The 13,338-nt window shown below is 55.9% G+C and overlaps 5 protein-coding genes across 5 annotated transcripts; 2 read left to right on the plus strand and 3 right to left on the minus strand.

The window, feature by feature from the left end:
* Positions 1 to 61: 61 nt before the first annotated feature.
* Positions 62 to 1,936, minus strand: C8Q71DRAFT_863206 (Aldo keto reductase; the record flags this gene model as incomplete). Its single annotated transcript, XM_047928136.1, has 14 exons — positions 62 to 106; positions 162 to 355; positions 436 to 574; positions 651 to 723; positions 782 to 817; positions 869 to 923; positions 984 to 1,038; positions 1,092 to 1,144; positions 1,199 to 1,284; positions 1,336 to 1,446; positions 1,527 to 1,574; positions 1,642 to 1,679; positions 1,745 to 1,785; positions 1,846 to 1,936. 14 exons carry the CDS (start codon positions 1,934 to 1,936, stop codon positions 62 to 64), a joined length of 1,065 nt encoding a protein of 354 aa, XP_047772912.1.
* Positions 1,937 to 2,662: 726 nt separating this feature from the next.
* On the plus strand, positions 2,663 to 3,521 carry C8Q71DRAFT_790200 (uncharacterized protein). Its single transcript, XM_047925295.1, has 3 exons — positions 2,663 to 3,060; positions 3,122 to 3,230; positions 3,287 to 3,521. The coding sequence occupies exons 1-3, from the start codon at positions 2,774 to 2,776 to the stop codon at positions 3,464 to 3,466; spliced, it is 576 nt and encodes a 191-aa protein (XP_047772913.1). The 5' UTR covers positions 2,663 to 2,773; the 3' UTR covers positions 3,467 to 3,521.
* A 341-nt stretch (positions 3,522 to 3,862) lies between these two features.
* On the minus strand, positions 3,863 to 4,628 carry C8Q71DRAFT_718246 (uncharacterized protein; the record flags this gene model as incomplete). Its single annotated transcript, XM_047921216.1, has 3 exons — positions 3,863 to 4,015; positions 4,075 to 4,280; positions 4,334 to 4,628. 3 exons carry the CDS (start codon positions 4,626 to 4,628, stop codon positions 3,863 to 3,865), a joined length of 654 nt encoding a protein of 217 aa, XP_047772914.1.
* Positions 4,629 to 7,507: 2,879 nt separating this feature from the next.
* C8Q71DRAFT_728041 (cytochrome P450 monooxygenase) lies at positions 7,508 to 9,617 on the plus strand (the record flags this gene model as incomplete). Its single annotated transcript, XM_047921915.1, has 11 exons — positions 7,508 to 7,618; positions 7,675 to 7,782; positions 7,833 to 7,955; positions 8,009 to 8,168; positions 8,225 to 8,308; positions 8,365 to 8,461; positions 8,523 to 8,649; positions 8,711 to 8,833; positions 8,894 to 9,068; positions 9,125 to 9,371; positions 9,437 to 9,617. The coding sequence occupies 11 exons, from the start codon at positions 7,508 to 7,510 to the stop codon at positions 9,615 to 9,617; spliced, it is 1,536 nt and encodes a 511-aa protein (XP_047772915.1).
* Positions 9,618 to 9,913: 296 nt separating this feature from the next.
* Positions 9,914 to 12,721, minus strand: C8Q71DRAFT_403845 (cytochrome P450 monooxygenase). The gene is made up of 15 exons (XM_047918344.1): positions 12,667 to 12,721; positions 12,246 to 12,610; positions 12,090 to 12,190; positions 11,942 to 12,033; positions 11,848 to 11,891; positions 11,690 to 11,787; positions 11,464 to 11,636; positions 11,166 to 11,413; positions 11,046 to 11,112; positions 10,795 to 10,989; positions 10,703 to 10,732; positions 10,418 to 10,651; positions 10,326 to 10,358; positions 10,234 to 10,262; positions 9,914 to 10,170 (listed from the first exon to the last, which is right to left on the minus strand). The coding sequence occupies exons 2-15, from the start codon at positions 12,382 to 12,384 to the stop codon at positions 10,007 to 10,009; spliced, it is 1,647 nt and encodes a 548-aa protein (XP_047772916.1). The 5' UTR covers positions 12,385 to 12,610; positions 12,667 to 12,721; the 3' UTR covers positions 9,914 to 10,006.
* Positions 12,722 to 13,338: the final 617 nt, after the last annotated feature.

Here is a 13,338-nt window from a genome sequence, read left to right on the forward strand (position 1 = left end):
ATGGTCGCACGAGCACAGAGTTCACTTCCTTCTCCCAACCTTTCCAATTCCACCCGCACTCTCACAGCCTCCCGTACACATCCAACGCCGGCCGACCGAAGGTCGACTAACCCCAAAGTCAGCACCAGCGCAAAGTCAATCACCACGGAACGGAGACGCACCGGAGGCGCAGGCTTGTTCTGCAAGATCTCCTCGATCTTCTCGAGCACCGCGGGGGTCAGCTTCGGGATCACCTCGAGGGCCTTGAGGTTCTCGACGACCTGCTCGGGCCGCGACGCGCCGAGGATGACCGTGCTCGTGTTCGGGTTGATCGCGATCCACGCGAGCGCGAGCTGCGCGACCGTGCAGCCCAGTTCTACGACCGGCGATCAGCACCGTGGACGCGGAGACAGGCGTGGGCGGCCGCCGGGACGGCGATGGAGGTGCGCAGCGTACCTTTCTCGGCGAACGTCGTGAGCGTCTTGACCTTCTCGAGCTTCTTCAGGCCCTCCTCCTCGTTCAGGCTCTGGATCGTGTTCTTGAAGAAGTCCTTGTGGTTCTCGAACCGCGAGCCTGACGGAATGCCGTTGTTGTACTGGAAGGACGGGGTCAGCAGTGTGAGCGGGCGACGCACAGAACCGTGGGTGTGGGTGTGGGGAATGAGATCGTACCTTGCCAGTAAGGAGGCCGCTCGCGAGCGCGGAGAAGACAGTAGTGCCGAGACCGTATTTCCGGTACAGGGGTCTGTCCAATTCGTATTTCGGTTACCGGCGTGTATGTAGGTGTGGTGAACGGTACTTACGCGTATTCGCCTTCCGGACGGTCACGGTGGAACATGCTAGAGGCGGAATATCAGCATTGAGCGGATCGAGAACGGTGGTTGGCGTACTGGTGTTGACACTGCTCGGCGATAGGACCCTGCAGACCGAGCTTGTCCGCTACGTCTTGATACCGGTAAAGTTTGAATCAGCGGGCGTGTTGTATGCAGGAAGATCTCAACGCACGGTACGCTTCCTCAATCTCACGAGCGGACCACTCTGAGGTTGCCCAATAGAACGCCTGGCGGGGAACTGTCAATCAATTGGTCGCGGATTGAATGGGTATATGCGCACCCAGCCCTGGTCAATCACGTAGTTGAATGCGCGAACGATCTCGTCCATCGGAACTGAAAGTGGCTGAGGTCAGCGGATGGCCCTGGAAGTTTGTTTCGTTGGCCTACCAGTGAAGTCCGGGCGGTGGGCAAAAATCACATCTACGTAGTCCAAACCCAACCGTTCCAGAGACAGCTTCGTCCCTTCGATGATACTGAGAAAATTTGAGCTCTGAGGCTAAGTTCGCCGACCATGTTCTACGTACTGCTTTCTGGAAAGACCAGTGCCGTTCGGGCTGTTCCTGTGTCCCCAGAAGAGCTTGGTGGTGATGATCAGGTCGGTCCTGCGGAGATTGAGCTCCCGAATGACCCGGCCCCTGCAAGGGCAGGCACACGGTCAGTCTCCAATCGCGAAGACGCTCGCCGGCAGGTCTCGAGCTAATGACGGAGGACGTACATTTCCTTCTCTGAGTTCCCATCAGCGTAGACCTCAGCCGTGTCGAACCTGCGAAAGTGCGCATATACGCCATCAGTTCGCTGGTCCACGCAGGCGCAGGCGATGGTGAACATACATGTTGATGCCATTGTCGTACGCGGCCTTGATGATGTCCTGAGAGCCGATACGACCACTCAACAGGTTGCCCTTCCCCCACAGACACGCTGTTCGGATCTCACCTTGACGGGGTCGCCCTTGACAGTTCCACCTAGCGTCAACCCTAACAGCATAGCGTGAGTTTGGATCTGATCATCGTGTTCGAAGGCGTGGCAATGCTCACATCCACCCAGTGAGAAAATGGGCACGCGCAGGCCACTGGGGCCCAGGCGCCTGAAGGGCATGCCTTTCGCATCGTACTCAACAGCGGACATGGTGGTCTCTGGGAAGGTTGTAGTTGTGGTAGGAGAGGATAGAGGGTGGTAACGGCGGTGTCTGCGGTCGTCCGCACCGTCCCTTTATATCCGTGTACAGTAAGCACGTTCCATATCGCGCACATCGAGCTGCATGCCGCGCTGTCTAAGTTATCGCTGACCAGACGGCGCCACTGCTGCACTGACGCGTCGACTGCATTTCCACTTGACATCGACGACGGTGTTCCGCAGACGACTTCGTCAGCCAGGATCCTGATGACTGTCCTCGGGATCGGGCGGTACGGTTGACTCACCTTGCCAATCCCCATTTGCACCGAGGCCTGGTCAGCTGCGACCCACACGCTTCCCAGGGCATACGGCCGCCTCCCAGGAAGAGAGGCCGACGGCACTGCGATAAAGAGAACCCTCGCCATCTGCCTATTTCCCCAAGAAAGTTCCGTCCAGCCTCGGCAAGTAGAATGCCAAATAGCACAATTGGATGGCATTGCGGCACATGGTGCGCACTTGTCGTCATACAGCGGACTCGTGGACCTTGAGCTTGAGGCCTCGAGACCGTAGCAGATAGCTCTGAGCGACGCGGCGCGCGGATGGTCACGAACAATCGATCCCCTGATGGATTTGAGAGCGCAATCCACAAGATCGACCGTGGTTCACCTCGGAAGAACAGCAGAAATAATCCTTCAGAGCGAATGAATATGGCATGAATGGTCGAACAACGAACATTTGTCTCGACGAGGAATATGGCGCCCAAGCGCCCGTGGACTGAGCGTGGAAGACTGCCTCGTTTGGATGAGTGCGGGTCACTGAGGTCACCGACGCTCACTGCCACACACCACCATGCGTCTCTTCGCTCTCTCGTCTCTGGCTCTCCCAATCCTCGCATTCGCATCCTTGGACGACCAGACCGCAATGTCCGGGTCCATCCTCGACGAATCAGCGCCCTACACCCCGCAAACCAACTCCCAGCCGACGCTCGCGGACCTGCTCACGATCGAGTCTTCCGCCTCCATCTACTATTCCTATGCACGCGAGACGGAACTGAGTACACTATTCGGTGATGAGAGCGCGCACCTAACTCTGCTGGTCCCGACGAACAAGGCTGTGATGGCACTGGCGCGGAAGCCGTGAGTACATCGTCTCCGCGAAGCGTGGCGTCGAATGGCTAACTTTGGTCCATCCTTGTAGGCATGAAGGCCCAGCGCCCGTGAAGGATGGGGCCATTATCTCCGAAGCTGAGTTTGATGCGCTTTCGAAGGAGAATGTGGTTCGCTGGGTATCGGCGCACATCATCCCTGTGAGTTCATCCTCTTATAGTTCATGGAAGAATCGAACTCAAATCAGGGTCCTTAGCAGTCACCTATCTCCGTCACGTCTTCCCAACCGTACCATACGATGCTGCAAGAGAAGAATGTTACCTTCACGCAGGTCGACAGTGACGAGAGCAAGCCGGACTGGTCCCGCGTGCGTTTGAATGACGACGTACGTCTCATTGACATGACGGAGGTATGTTTGGGTTTCTGTCCTGAGTGAACTCATGGGAATCCTGACCGACGTGTACGTGTAGGCTTCGAATGGCGTGCTCTATATCATCGACGGCACTGTCAAGCTTGACTAAAGCGTCCGATCCTCATTCCTGTACTATCACCCCATGTACTGTAGAACCCTACTGACCATCGTGTACTAACATCGTCAAACCCTAATTGGCAGATATCCTTTCTGTTGCAGAGGTCGTCACTACGTCTGAGCGTGATGCAACGAAGGATCAGGCAAGTGCGACATCCTGACTACGGACAGTTCTCGACACAAGGAGCACTTGGCGGCTCGAAGTCACTTTGCAACCCCTTTGCGTCATGAGCATCGCAAGCTCGAGTCTTTCTGCCATCAACCCGACCGCCGACACCATGAAGCCACATTGACGCAGTGAATCTAAGCAGGATATTCAAACACGATACTCGCAATCGAGCATGTCGTCGCGGGACCGCTGGTCGTCGCAGTGGGGGAGCTCATGGAAATGACGGCAGCATTGTTGTAGTTCGTGCCGCCACCCGTGCACCAGGACGTCGAGGTAGTGTTAGCCACCTGCGCGTCGAGTCAGCACCTGACTCCCGTGTAACGCCAGATACGCGGAGAAGACGCACGATCACTACGTCCTCGAACGTGAGCGCCCCAAAGTCCCACGTAACGTTGTACAGCTCGATGGCCATGATCGCCTGGTCCATCGGGTGCGTCGGCAGCGCGAAGGAGCCCGTCGCCGAGTTGCTCCCGGACGAGAGCGACGTGCTCCAAGTCCCCTCATCAATATCATCCACCACATTCGAAAACGCGACCGCCGCGCCGTCCGCCACTGCCAATCGCCGTCATTTGCTTCCCCGCTTCACCGAGCACACGGGCACTCACCGTTGAAGCCGCTGCCCCAGGGCAGGTCGGGGTCGCTGCAGCACCACCCGGAGCCGATCCACCACTCGCCGCTGCGCCCGTCGAGCACCTGCTGGAGCACGCCCGCGTTCCCGCTCGGCTGCAGGCCCGGCCAGAGGTAGTACGTCGCCGCCTGCGGCAGGCCCGGCGCGACCATCGTGCCGCTGAACGAGGTGATGTACGACCCGGATGGCGTCGTGAAGTCGAGGTAGTACCATGTCACGGCGGATGCGTGCGTGGTGAGCGCTGCGAGCGCGAGGAGTGTGAGGAGCTGCATGCAGGGGAGGGATGCGCACTCGGATGCGGGATTGGTTGCGGTGGTTAAGTACGTCGTCGGGTGAGTTCTCTTGGAAAGCTTGAAGGAACATGGCCATGCGTTGCATCTTGCAGTCTCCATTCTCCATGGCTATCAAGCCTAACTGCAGCACACATCCCCGACTCCTCCCGAACGGAAAGAGGGCTCTCATGTCGAAACGGAGCGTGCGACGTACGGGATAACTGCCCATAGATAAGAGCAGACATCGACTCAATGGGCAGTCCGCTCGGGGCAGCGCATGCGCGGTTCCCAACACGGGAGTTGATTCCGCTGCGTCGAGTCCGCGAACATTCGCCGCAGGCAGGCTCTCATGTCGAGACATGGACAGACCATAGTATGCCGCGCGATGAGGAGGATCTCCATAGCAAGTGGGGCTCAGCAATGTGGCTGGGTCGGGCGCGCTACGGATGCACATTGTGCTCAGCATCCGGCGGTCGGACCAATGTTAACATAGACCATATGTTCGTGCTGCTCCGTCCCAGCAGCAGATCTAGAGGCCCTCCGCTGCGGTTATCGTCGCTGCTGAATGGCTCACCCTCACCGCCGGATACCTTGTGAGTCGGATCACTAGAAGCCAAGTACGTTGCTTATTAGTCGCGGATGCAAGGCCCGTGGCGGACCGCCGGGAAGTCCAATTGAAGATGGGAAGAGAAGCTTTGTGGGTCCCGGTCAGGGCAGGGCTGCAGGTCTGGACAGCTGGGATTGTCTTGGATCAGCGGGCGCAGCGATGCGACGGTCGGCTGGCGACGCGATCGCACTGACAGGACGAAGAGGACGAGTCCAAGGGAATTTACATGCAGGTCATGATGGCGGACAATCAGTAGGAGCTGTCCTAATAGTGGCCTTCGGACCTTACTGAGGTCAGTCAAACATCGTGAGTATAGACGATTCCCTCAATTCTGCCCGACTCTCACTGACATGCGGTCCAGAGCAGAGCGTATTGTCCTGTGTCATAGAGCACTGTGAGCTGGCTAGCTTCCTCCTGCCACGACGGACGTGAATTAAGAAGAGCTCATCGGCTTTAAATTCATCGCACACGATTTGTGGCACCCTCACGCTAATATACCGCTCCCGTCGCGATGATTTCCGATATGCATTGTCACAGATTTGCGAAGCCATGCGTGTGCACAGCATCGGACGACATGGAGTAATATTGATATGTATGCCCGGGTTTACTGCGACCGGTCTTTGATCGCACAACGCAACTCGCATCCAACATACTCTGGGGGACATAGACTACTGCGGTGGGTTGTACTTATTACTGCTCGCGCATTACGCTACTGTGTCACTGAGTGCTTCATCAGATGTCATAACGTACAAGCCTAGAGTTCAGGTCGTTCATTGCGGCGTCTAGATCTGTCACGGTCTTACTGCTCGCTACCGAACCCATCCCGAGCCAGACCTGCGCAATTTCCATTCGATGATTTCTCTGGCGCGCCGATTTTCCTGTCGAGACTCAACTTGAATGACAGATCGGCCCGTGAATTTATAGTGGCCGCACGTCCGTACAGACACGGATCGGACGCGGCATTTCACACATTCGGAAGTCGAGCAGCAAGATAAAAGATCGGACGATGTTGTGGCGAGACTTGCTTGCCCCAAGCGCCCTTGTTAGGTGATGTTCAAATGGATCTTCTCACTGCTGTGCCTCAATCTTACTGGAGACTCCAACAGAAGTGTCGAGCCTTTGCCACCGGTCTACGCGTCATAGGTATCGCAGGAAGCATGGCCTGAGATAGATTAGTGTATTGAGGTAAGTGGTCTACCTATTCTTGACGGGGATCCGGGGTCATGAACTGAAATGGTGCACAGTTCGCTACGGTAGACTGACAGCTATGCCGCGGACCCGCCGTGTGTACGTTGAGCGATACCGATGCGTGTCAGCGCCTCGTATTTAATTCCATCTACGACGGTTCCATTGCTGACCATATGACAGCGCTCTCGTGACCGGCAACAAACCAATGGACGCTGCTCAGGATGGTCTCGCGAAACCAAATACCGATAAGTAATTCAAGCGTGAGTGGAGACCACCACCGCGCTACCTCCGTACAGGACATGCTGCATCTCAGAATCCCGGAAGCCTGGTACAACTGCACTAATTGTGAGTAAGCTACCAAGTTCTCGGTCAAAGAACGCCACCACGAGGATCTCTAGGAAGTAACCAAAATCTCCGATACAAGAATTAGGTTACCTTTCTGCGCCGTCATGGCACCATACCCAATTGCCCATGCCCGCTGCTCGAACGATCGCGTGGCGTTTCTGTCAGCTGTTATTGGGGGACGGAGCAGCGCGCTGCCGTCGCGTGCCTGTTCTATCGTGAATGGGAAGGCGCGCTGCCAAAACGTTCGTAACACAAGGTTGTTGACTTCAACGCGTTGACGGCTTCCTTTGACGCAGAATTGCTGACAGCGATACCAGCGCAGAGATACTCTCTCTTCGGCCTACTTTTGCTGCCAGTGGTGGCCCTGTGGGCCCGGGCCCGTGGTGCTCGACATACGGAGGGCACAGACGAATAATTATGCGCCAGTGCTGTGACACTGCTCGGGAGAAAGCGCAGCGCTCTGTGTCTAGGACACCGCGACCCCGCGCTCCGTGGGATGCGCCTGGTGTGTCATGCTGAACTCAAACCCTCAAAATCTACCACAGGGTGCAGCATTGCTCGGCTTCCTACAGACAGCTCGTGTGGAGAATCTATCGGTATCTCATGACGTACACTCGCAGACCCCAACCTCCTGGGTTGCATCCAGATCATAAATTCGTCTAGGACACTTACACGAGGCATGAGCCAACACCCCATCCTCAACTCAAGCCGGCGCGCCAGCTGGAATTCCCATCACACCATGCCCTCTCTCCCTGCCGGCATCGAGCTCCCGCAGCTGTCTCCTTTGGAGATATGTGGTCTAGCATTCACCCTCCTGGTGCTCCTGTACCTGCGGCGGCGGTCAAACCCAGTACGTACGAGGGTGTCGCTCACATGGCCACCTTGAGCTGACATCGTCTCCGTCAGATCCATTCCATCCCGACGGTTGGACCATCTCTACCGATCATCTCCTACCTCGGCGCGTGGAGGTACCTCCGCAATGCCAAGGCGCTGCTCCTGGAGGGCTGCTCAAAGGTTCGGCGGCACTGATGAATTTCATCGTACCGTCGCTAACCCGCCCACAGTATGAGATTTTCAAGATTCCGCTAACGGACCAGTGGCTCGTCGTCGTCAGCGGTCCCAAGATGAACGACGAGCTCCGTAAGTTCCCGGATGACATCATGTCCGCCTTGGAGGCGCACAAATACGTGAGTAGCGATTGCGAGCGGCGACTGGGCCGCGCTGATGTCAATTACGACAGGTATTGCAGACCGAGTATACCCTCGGTACCACTCACCCCGATGCGACGGCGAAAAAGATCATCGGGGGCCCACTGACTCGCAAGCTGCCCCAGCTCATGCCGGAGGTCTTCGACGAAGTCGTCGCCTCATTTGAAGACATCATACCTAAAGCAGGGAATGGTGCGCTCATAATCTGTTAAGTTATTGCGACGGGCGACTCAGCCAACGAATCGCAGAATGGGTTACTGTCCCAGCTCTCGAGACCATGACCGACATAATCGGGCGCGTCACGAACAGGGCCTTTGTCGGGCTGCCGTTCTGTACGTACTCGTCATCGTTTGCAGTGCGCGCGAGGTGATGATTCCGCGTCATCCAGGCCGAGACGAGGTTCTCATCAAGACATTCACCGGCTTCGCGAAGGATGTGATGAAGACAAAGACTATATTGAGCATGATGCCCAACTTCCTGAAGCCGTAAACATCCTCCCCCGTTGGTGTGCGAGGATATATGCTCACACATTCGTGTCACCGCCAGGATCGTCGGGCCTCGACTCCCGTGGACTTCAGCAGCGAGACGTCGGATGGCCTCCATCCTCGGCGCGACCGTCATCGAACGTCGCAGGCAACTGCTCGAGTACGGGTTTGATTACGAAGGCAAGCCCGTTCGTAGCCTTCTCCTTCTTAGCCGGCACCACAGCACTAACCCCAGCTAATCCCCGTCAGGACGACTATCTGACGTGGTGCATCGAGGAAGACCTCAAGTTCCGCGGGAAGGGCGAGTCGATCGACGGTGTCATGGAAGTCATCTCCGCGTCCAACTTCGCAGCCATCCACACTTCGAGTCAGGTACGCCCGATAGCCTTGTCCCTGCCGGCGCAGTCTACCATGACGGACGTGTCGCCCTAGTCGATGACGCACGCTCTCTACTACCTCTGCGCGATGCCGGAGTGTGTCGAGCCCCTGCGGAAGGAGGCAGAGGAGATGATCAAGCAACACGGCTGGACGAAGGCTGCGGTCGACGGGATGTGGAAGGCGGATAGCTTCTTCAAGGAGGCGCTCCGGCTGAACTCCGCTGCCCACCGTACGTCGCCCCGAGACTACTGACGGATCCACTGACCCTGACTCTGACCACGGTAGTGACGCTCTACCGCAAGGTCATGAAACCGGTTGCGTTCTCGAATGGGACCGTCATCCCCGTCGGGACGATGGTCGTCGCGACGACGACAGGGACACACCTCAGCGAGAAGCTGTACGAAGACGCGACAGAGTTCCGGCCGTTCCGCTTCTCGGACGTCCGTGCGAAGGGCGGGGACGACGCGCTCCGACAGCAGTTCCACACCTCGTCCCCGGACTACATCCCCTTCGGGCACGGCAAACACGCATGGTGAGTCGGTGGGCGTCCTGAGTGGAGCGTGGAGCTTCGTTCTGACCGGAGTATTGTATGTTCAGCTCGGGACGGTGGTTCGCTGCGGCGGAGGTGAAGGCTGTCATGGCCTACATCTTGCTGAACTACGACGTCAAGCTGCATGAGGGCAGCGGTCGACCAGAGAACTTATACGTGGGTCCTAGCATCATCGCCAACCCCTGGGCGAAGATCATGTTCAGAAGGCGTAAGATGCCCTATGCCTGAGCTTGCTGTGATGGCCACCCCAGTGGTCGGTTTATATGCAGGCTCTCGTACGTCGCTATTGCGGTTCCTGTGTGTCGCCAAGGATTCCTCGTGTAGAGACGTTCATGCCCGTGTTGTCTGCGTACTAGAGTCACATGGGTGACCACAATCATTGCACTATATATAGAGAATACAGCCCACAGGTGATGCCTATGATGTTCCATCCTGTCTTCACCGGGAAATTACAGGGATCTCGTCCCTAGTGGCATATTCATACCCACCAAGTCAAGGTAGTGCATTCCCAACATCCAGCCTTCGCGTTAACCCCTACGCCCGTTGGCACGGGCACGATGTTACCATCGGGGCCACTGCGCTGTGGCCCTCAAGGAGGTCATCGAATGCGGATCCGTTCAATTGGGAGGTGTAGCGTGGTATAGTCCAACTGTGAGCGGAAGCTGCGGCGTCGTCGCATCATCTCGAATTGTTGGGAAGACGGCGTGCGCAGCTCTCCAGATAATGTCCTTGCTGCCTGGCGAGAAGGTCAAACGCAGAAGGAGGATTGACAGCAGAGCTTCTGCACACGTAGATCAGAGAGGTATGAACAGATACAGCGTCGTCCATGAGATCTGAGACATACTGATCTCTAGCTCCGCGAACTTCCACCCACTGAATGATTCCGATTCGTGAGCACGACACGAACATGTTCCAGTCAATTTGACGATCACTCACATACAAGCCCGTCGACCTCCGCTGAAAGACATGCTGATAGGATGTCAACAACGTCAGCAGAGAGCCGCGAGTTACTCCTACTTCGGACTCACAGGTTTGGAGAGACACCGGGAAACGTATTTTGAGCGACAGTGGGAGGCAAAGGGTTGAGCCATCGCTCGGGTTTCCACTCCAGTGCGTCCTCTCCCCAGATCGCCTTGCTGGTGTTCGCACCCATGAGGCCAACAATGACCTCGCAGCCTTTCGGGACGAGGATCTCATCCATCACCGTGCCGTCATTGCCAACAATGGGCGTCGCCAGAGGCAACACAATGTCTTTTCTCGCGCTGCGCTGGATCAGTACGTCAGGAGAAACAGCGATGGTTGTGTGCACTCACTCGCGTATTACCCATGTCGCTGGCGCATATCTGCAAGAATAGATAGTCGCATCAGTCAATCAGTCTCTCGAACCTCGTCGTGGCACACTTACAGTCGCATGGTTTCCCGGAAGACAGCATCAAGGAAGGGTAACTGCAGTAAACGGCCGTATGCGATATCACCGTCTTGCCATGCTTCGATGGCTTCTTCGCGCAGCCTGCGTTGCGCGCGTAGATTGTTGGCGAGAAGATGTAGGATACGACCCAAAGTGTTCGACGTAGTGTCGGTGGCCGTCACGATGAGGACCCTAAAGCGAGGTCATCAGTGATTGCCACGGTACCTATGTATTGCTTGAATACACACGCCGTCTGAGCGACCACCTCTGCATCCGGTAGCTTGTCTGCTTCAGGAGCGGCCATATTTGCCTTGACTAGTACCGCATAGTCAGTCAAGAGTAGGCCGCCTATGATGGGACATACTGACTGAGCACGCTCATGAAGTCATTTCCACAGGCCATCTGTTCCATTGCACCCAGCTCACCCTCCTTGAGTGCGTGCTTCTTCGCTTCGATCATCCGTGCGCCATGCAGTATGACGACATCTATGAGCTTGCGCAACTCAAGGACCACCCGGAGAGGGTAGAAAGAGGCTAGACATCTTCGCATCCGTGGTGGGACCCGGTCGAGATATGGGAATGCATCTGCCCATAGGTGGAGACGAGAAATGGCTGGACTAGTGCGTCGTTAACAAATGTTGCCTAGCAAGGAGATCATACTACTGACAAGAGCTTCATAGCAGTCTGACCGAGCTCACATCGGCTCGTATCCACGAGAGGATCAAAGGAATGGCCGAGGGCAGCTTGACCTATGCATTCCAAAGCGATTCTTGTAGTCCAAGCGAGCACGTCCATCTCTTGAGGCCCCGATGCAACCAAGGACGCTAAAGTATCAGACGCCTTGTCTATGCGTTATTGACCCGGCGAAAAACGAGCGATACGGCGTGACGCACCGTGAATCCGATGTTGTAACATATAGGCACCAGAGAGCGCATCCGGTTCGTAGTGAACACCGGGTTCAGCATCTTCCGCTGTTTGCGATGTTGGGCGTCTATACGGGTACTCTCAGCCCTCAGGATGACTTATATCACGAATCCAGAGTTTCACGCACCCAGGGTGGAAACCATGCCGGGTCCAACAAGGGCCTTGTTCATGCTACAATAGCGTTGGGAGAGGTCCTGCGACCAAGTGAATGTGAGTCTCACTTGATGAGCCGCGCCGATTGCTCAAAGTCATCTTCCTCCTTGATGAGTACTGTGTGGAGTGCCTTGGGGTCGTATACGTATAATACCGGTCTCTACAGTGCGAAGGAGCCCATCAGTCACTGAAGATGATTGGTCAGAATTTGCATACACCAAATATGCCGTATAACCTCACGACACTAGACGTGAAGGAGCTTATGATGTCGTTTTGGAAGGCTATAGATTGGGGGCCGAAGAATTGGCCCATATTACCTGTATCACCTGCATGAGTAATGTACGTCTCTAGTGTCCTAGCTTGCAAACGCACCTGCTATGAAAGACGGCGATCGAGGTCCTGGTATATTGTTCAAAGGATGCCGGCGCAGGCGTAAAAGTGCATAGAACCAGATACCGCATGCACAACCACATAGCAGGGCTAGACGTATCATGAGATCTGCACAATCCATATCTTCTGGAACGAAGAAACATAGGCTCTGTTGGTACTTATAGTCCAAGAGTGCCAACGACGTCCGAAGAGGTCGGTATGAGTTCACAGCGCGTGATGGCAATAAATACGCGGCTGCTGGGCTGAGCGTCTACTATCCGGCGAAATTGGAGGTCAAACCCGGTGAACGTGTTCATGGCAGGCACTGTACATGCAGCCTGGACCGTGCACGAAACCATTGGGCCCTTCTGATAGGCTCAGTGGCGATCTCTGTGAAGCAATGCGCCCAGTATTGAATGCTTACCTGGTTTGGTAGGACATGATTGGGTCCCTTGTTTTGATGCCATGATCCGTAGCGAGGCGTATCTGAGGATTCCGAGCGAGGCTGAGTCGCTCAACGAAGGAAACAGCCTATTCTTTGGTGACCGGGTCAGTCGAGGAACATGTTGGCGATCTCACGTTGATCATACCTGATCATGCCTGACACGGGTTACGTGTCGCAGCCCCTTGCATGTCGGAGCTTTCGACGCGCAGGTGTGTGAAATCTGCGGTTCACGTCTACCATGTTTCCTTCATTCGAGGTCACGATGGGCCATCCAATTTCGAGGTCCGTAGGACGCCAATAAGCCACCATCATTCTTGATGCCTCTCCAAAAAGTCAGTCGCATTCATGTAAGCATTGTCGACAAGACGCACTTTACTCGCATCTAGCCTTGCTAGGCTCGACTAGCAGATGTCCTGGTATCTAATTGAGATGACCGCATCGGAGCAAGTCAGTAGTCAGTAGCGCGACTAGTCTGACACAACAATGCCCCTGTGCATAAGCTATTCCGCTCGAAGGCATGTACCTCAGGCTAGAGGCTGACAGATATGCGTCTGCAGGGCAGGACTGGCGTGCACTGACATTCCAAGGAAATCTCTGCCGACGTCTCATGATCAACGGAGCGGGAATAGAGAGGCCCGCAGTATCTCCCCG

Source organism: Rhodofomes roseus (genome assembly GCF_022264815.1).
Source record: "Rhodofomes roseus strain CIRM-BRFM 1785 chromosome Unknown C8Q71scaffold_38, whole genome shotgun sequence".
NCBI lineage: Eukaryota > Fungi > Basidiomycota > Agaricomycetes > Polyporales > Fomitopsidaceae > Rhodofomes > Rhodofomes roseus.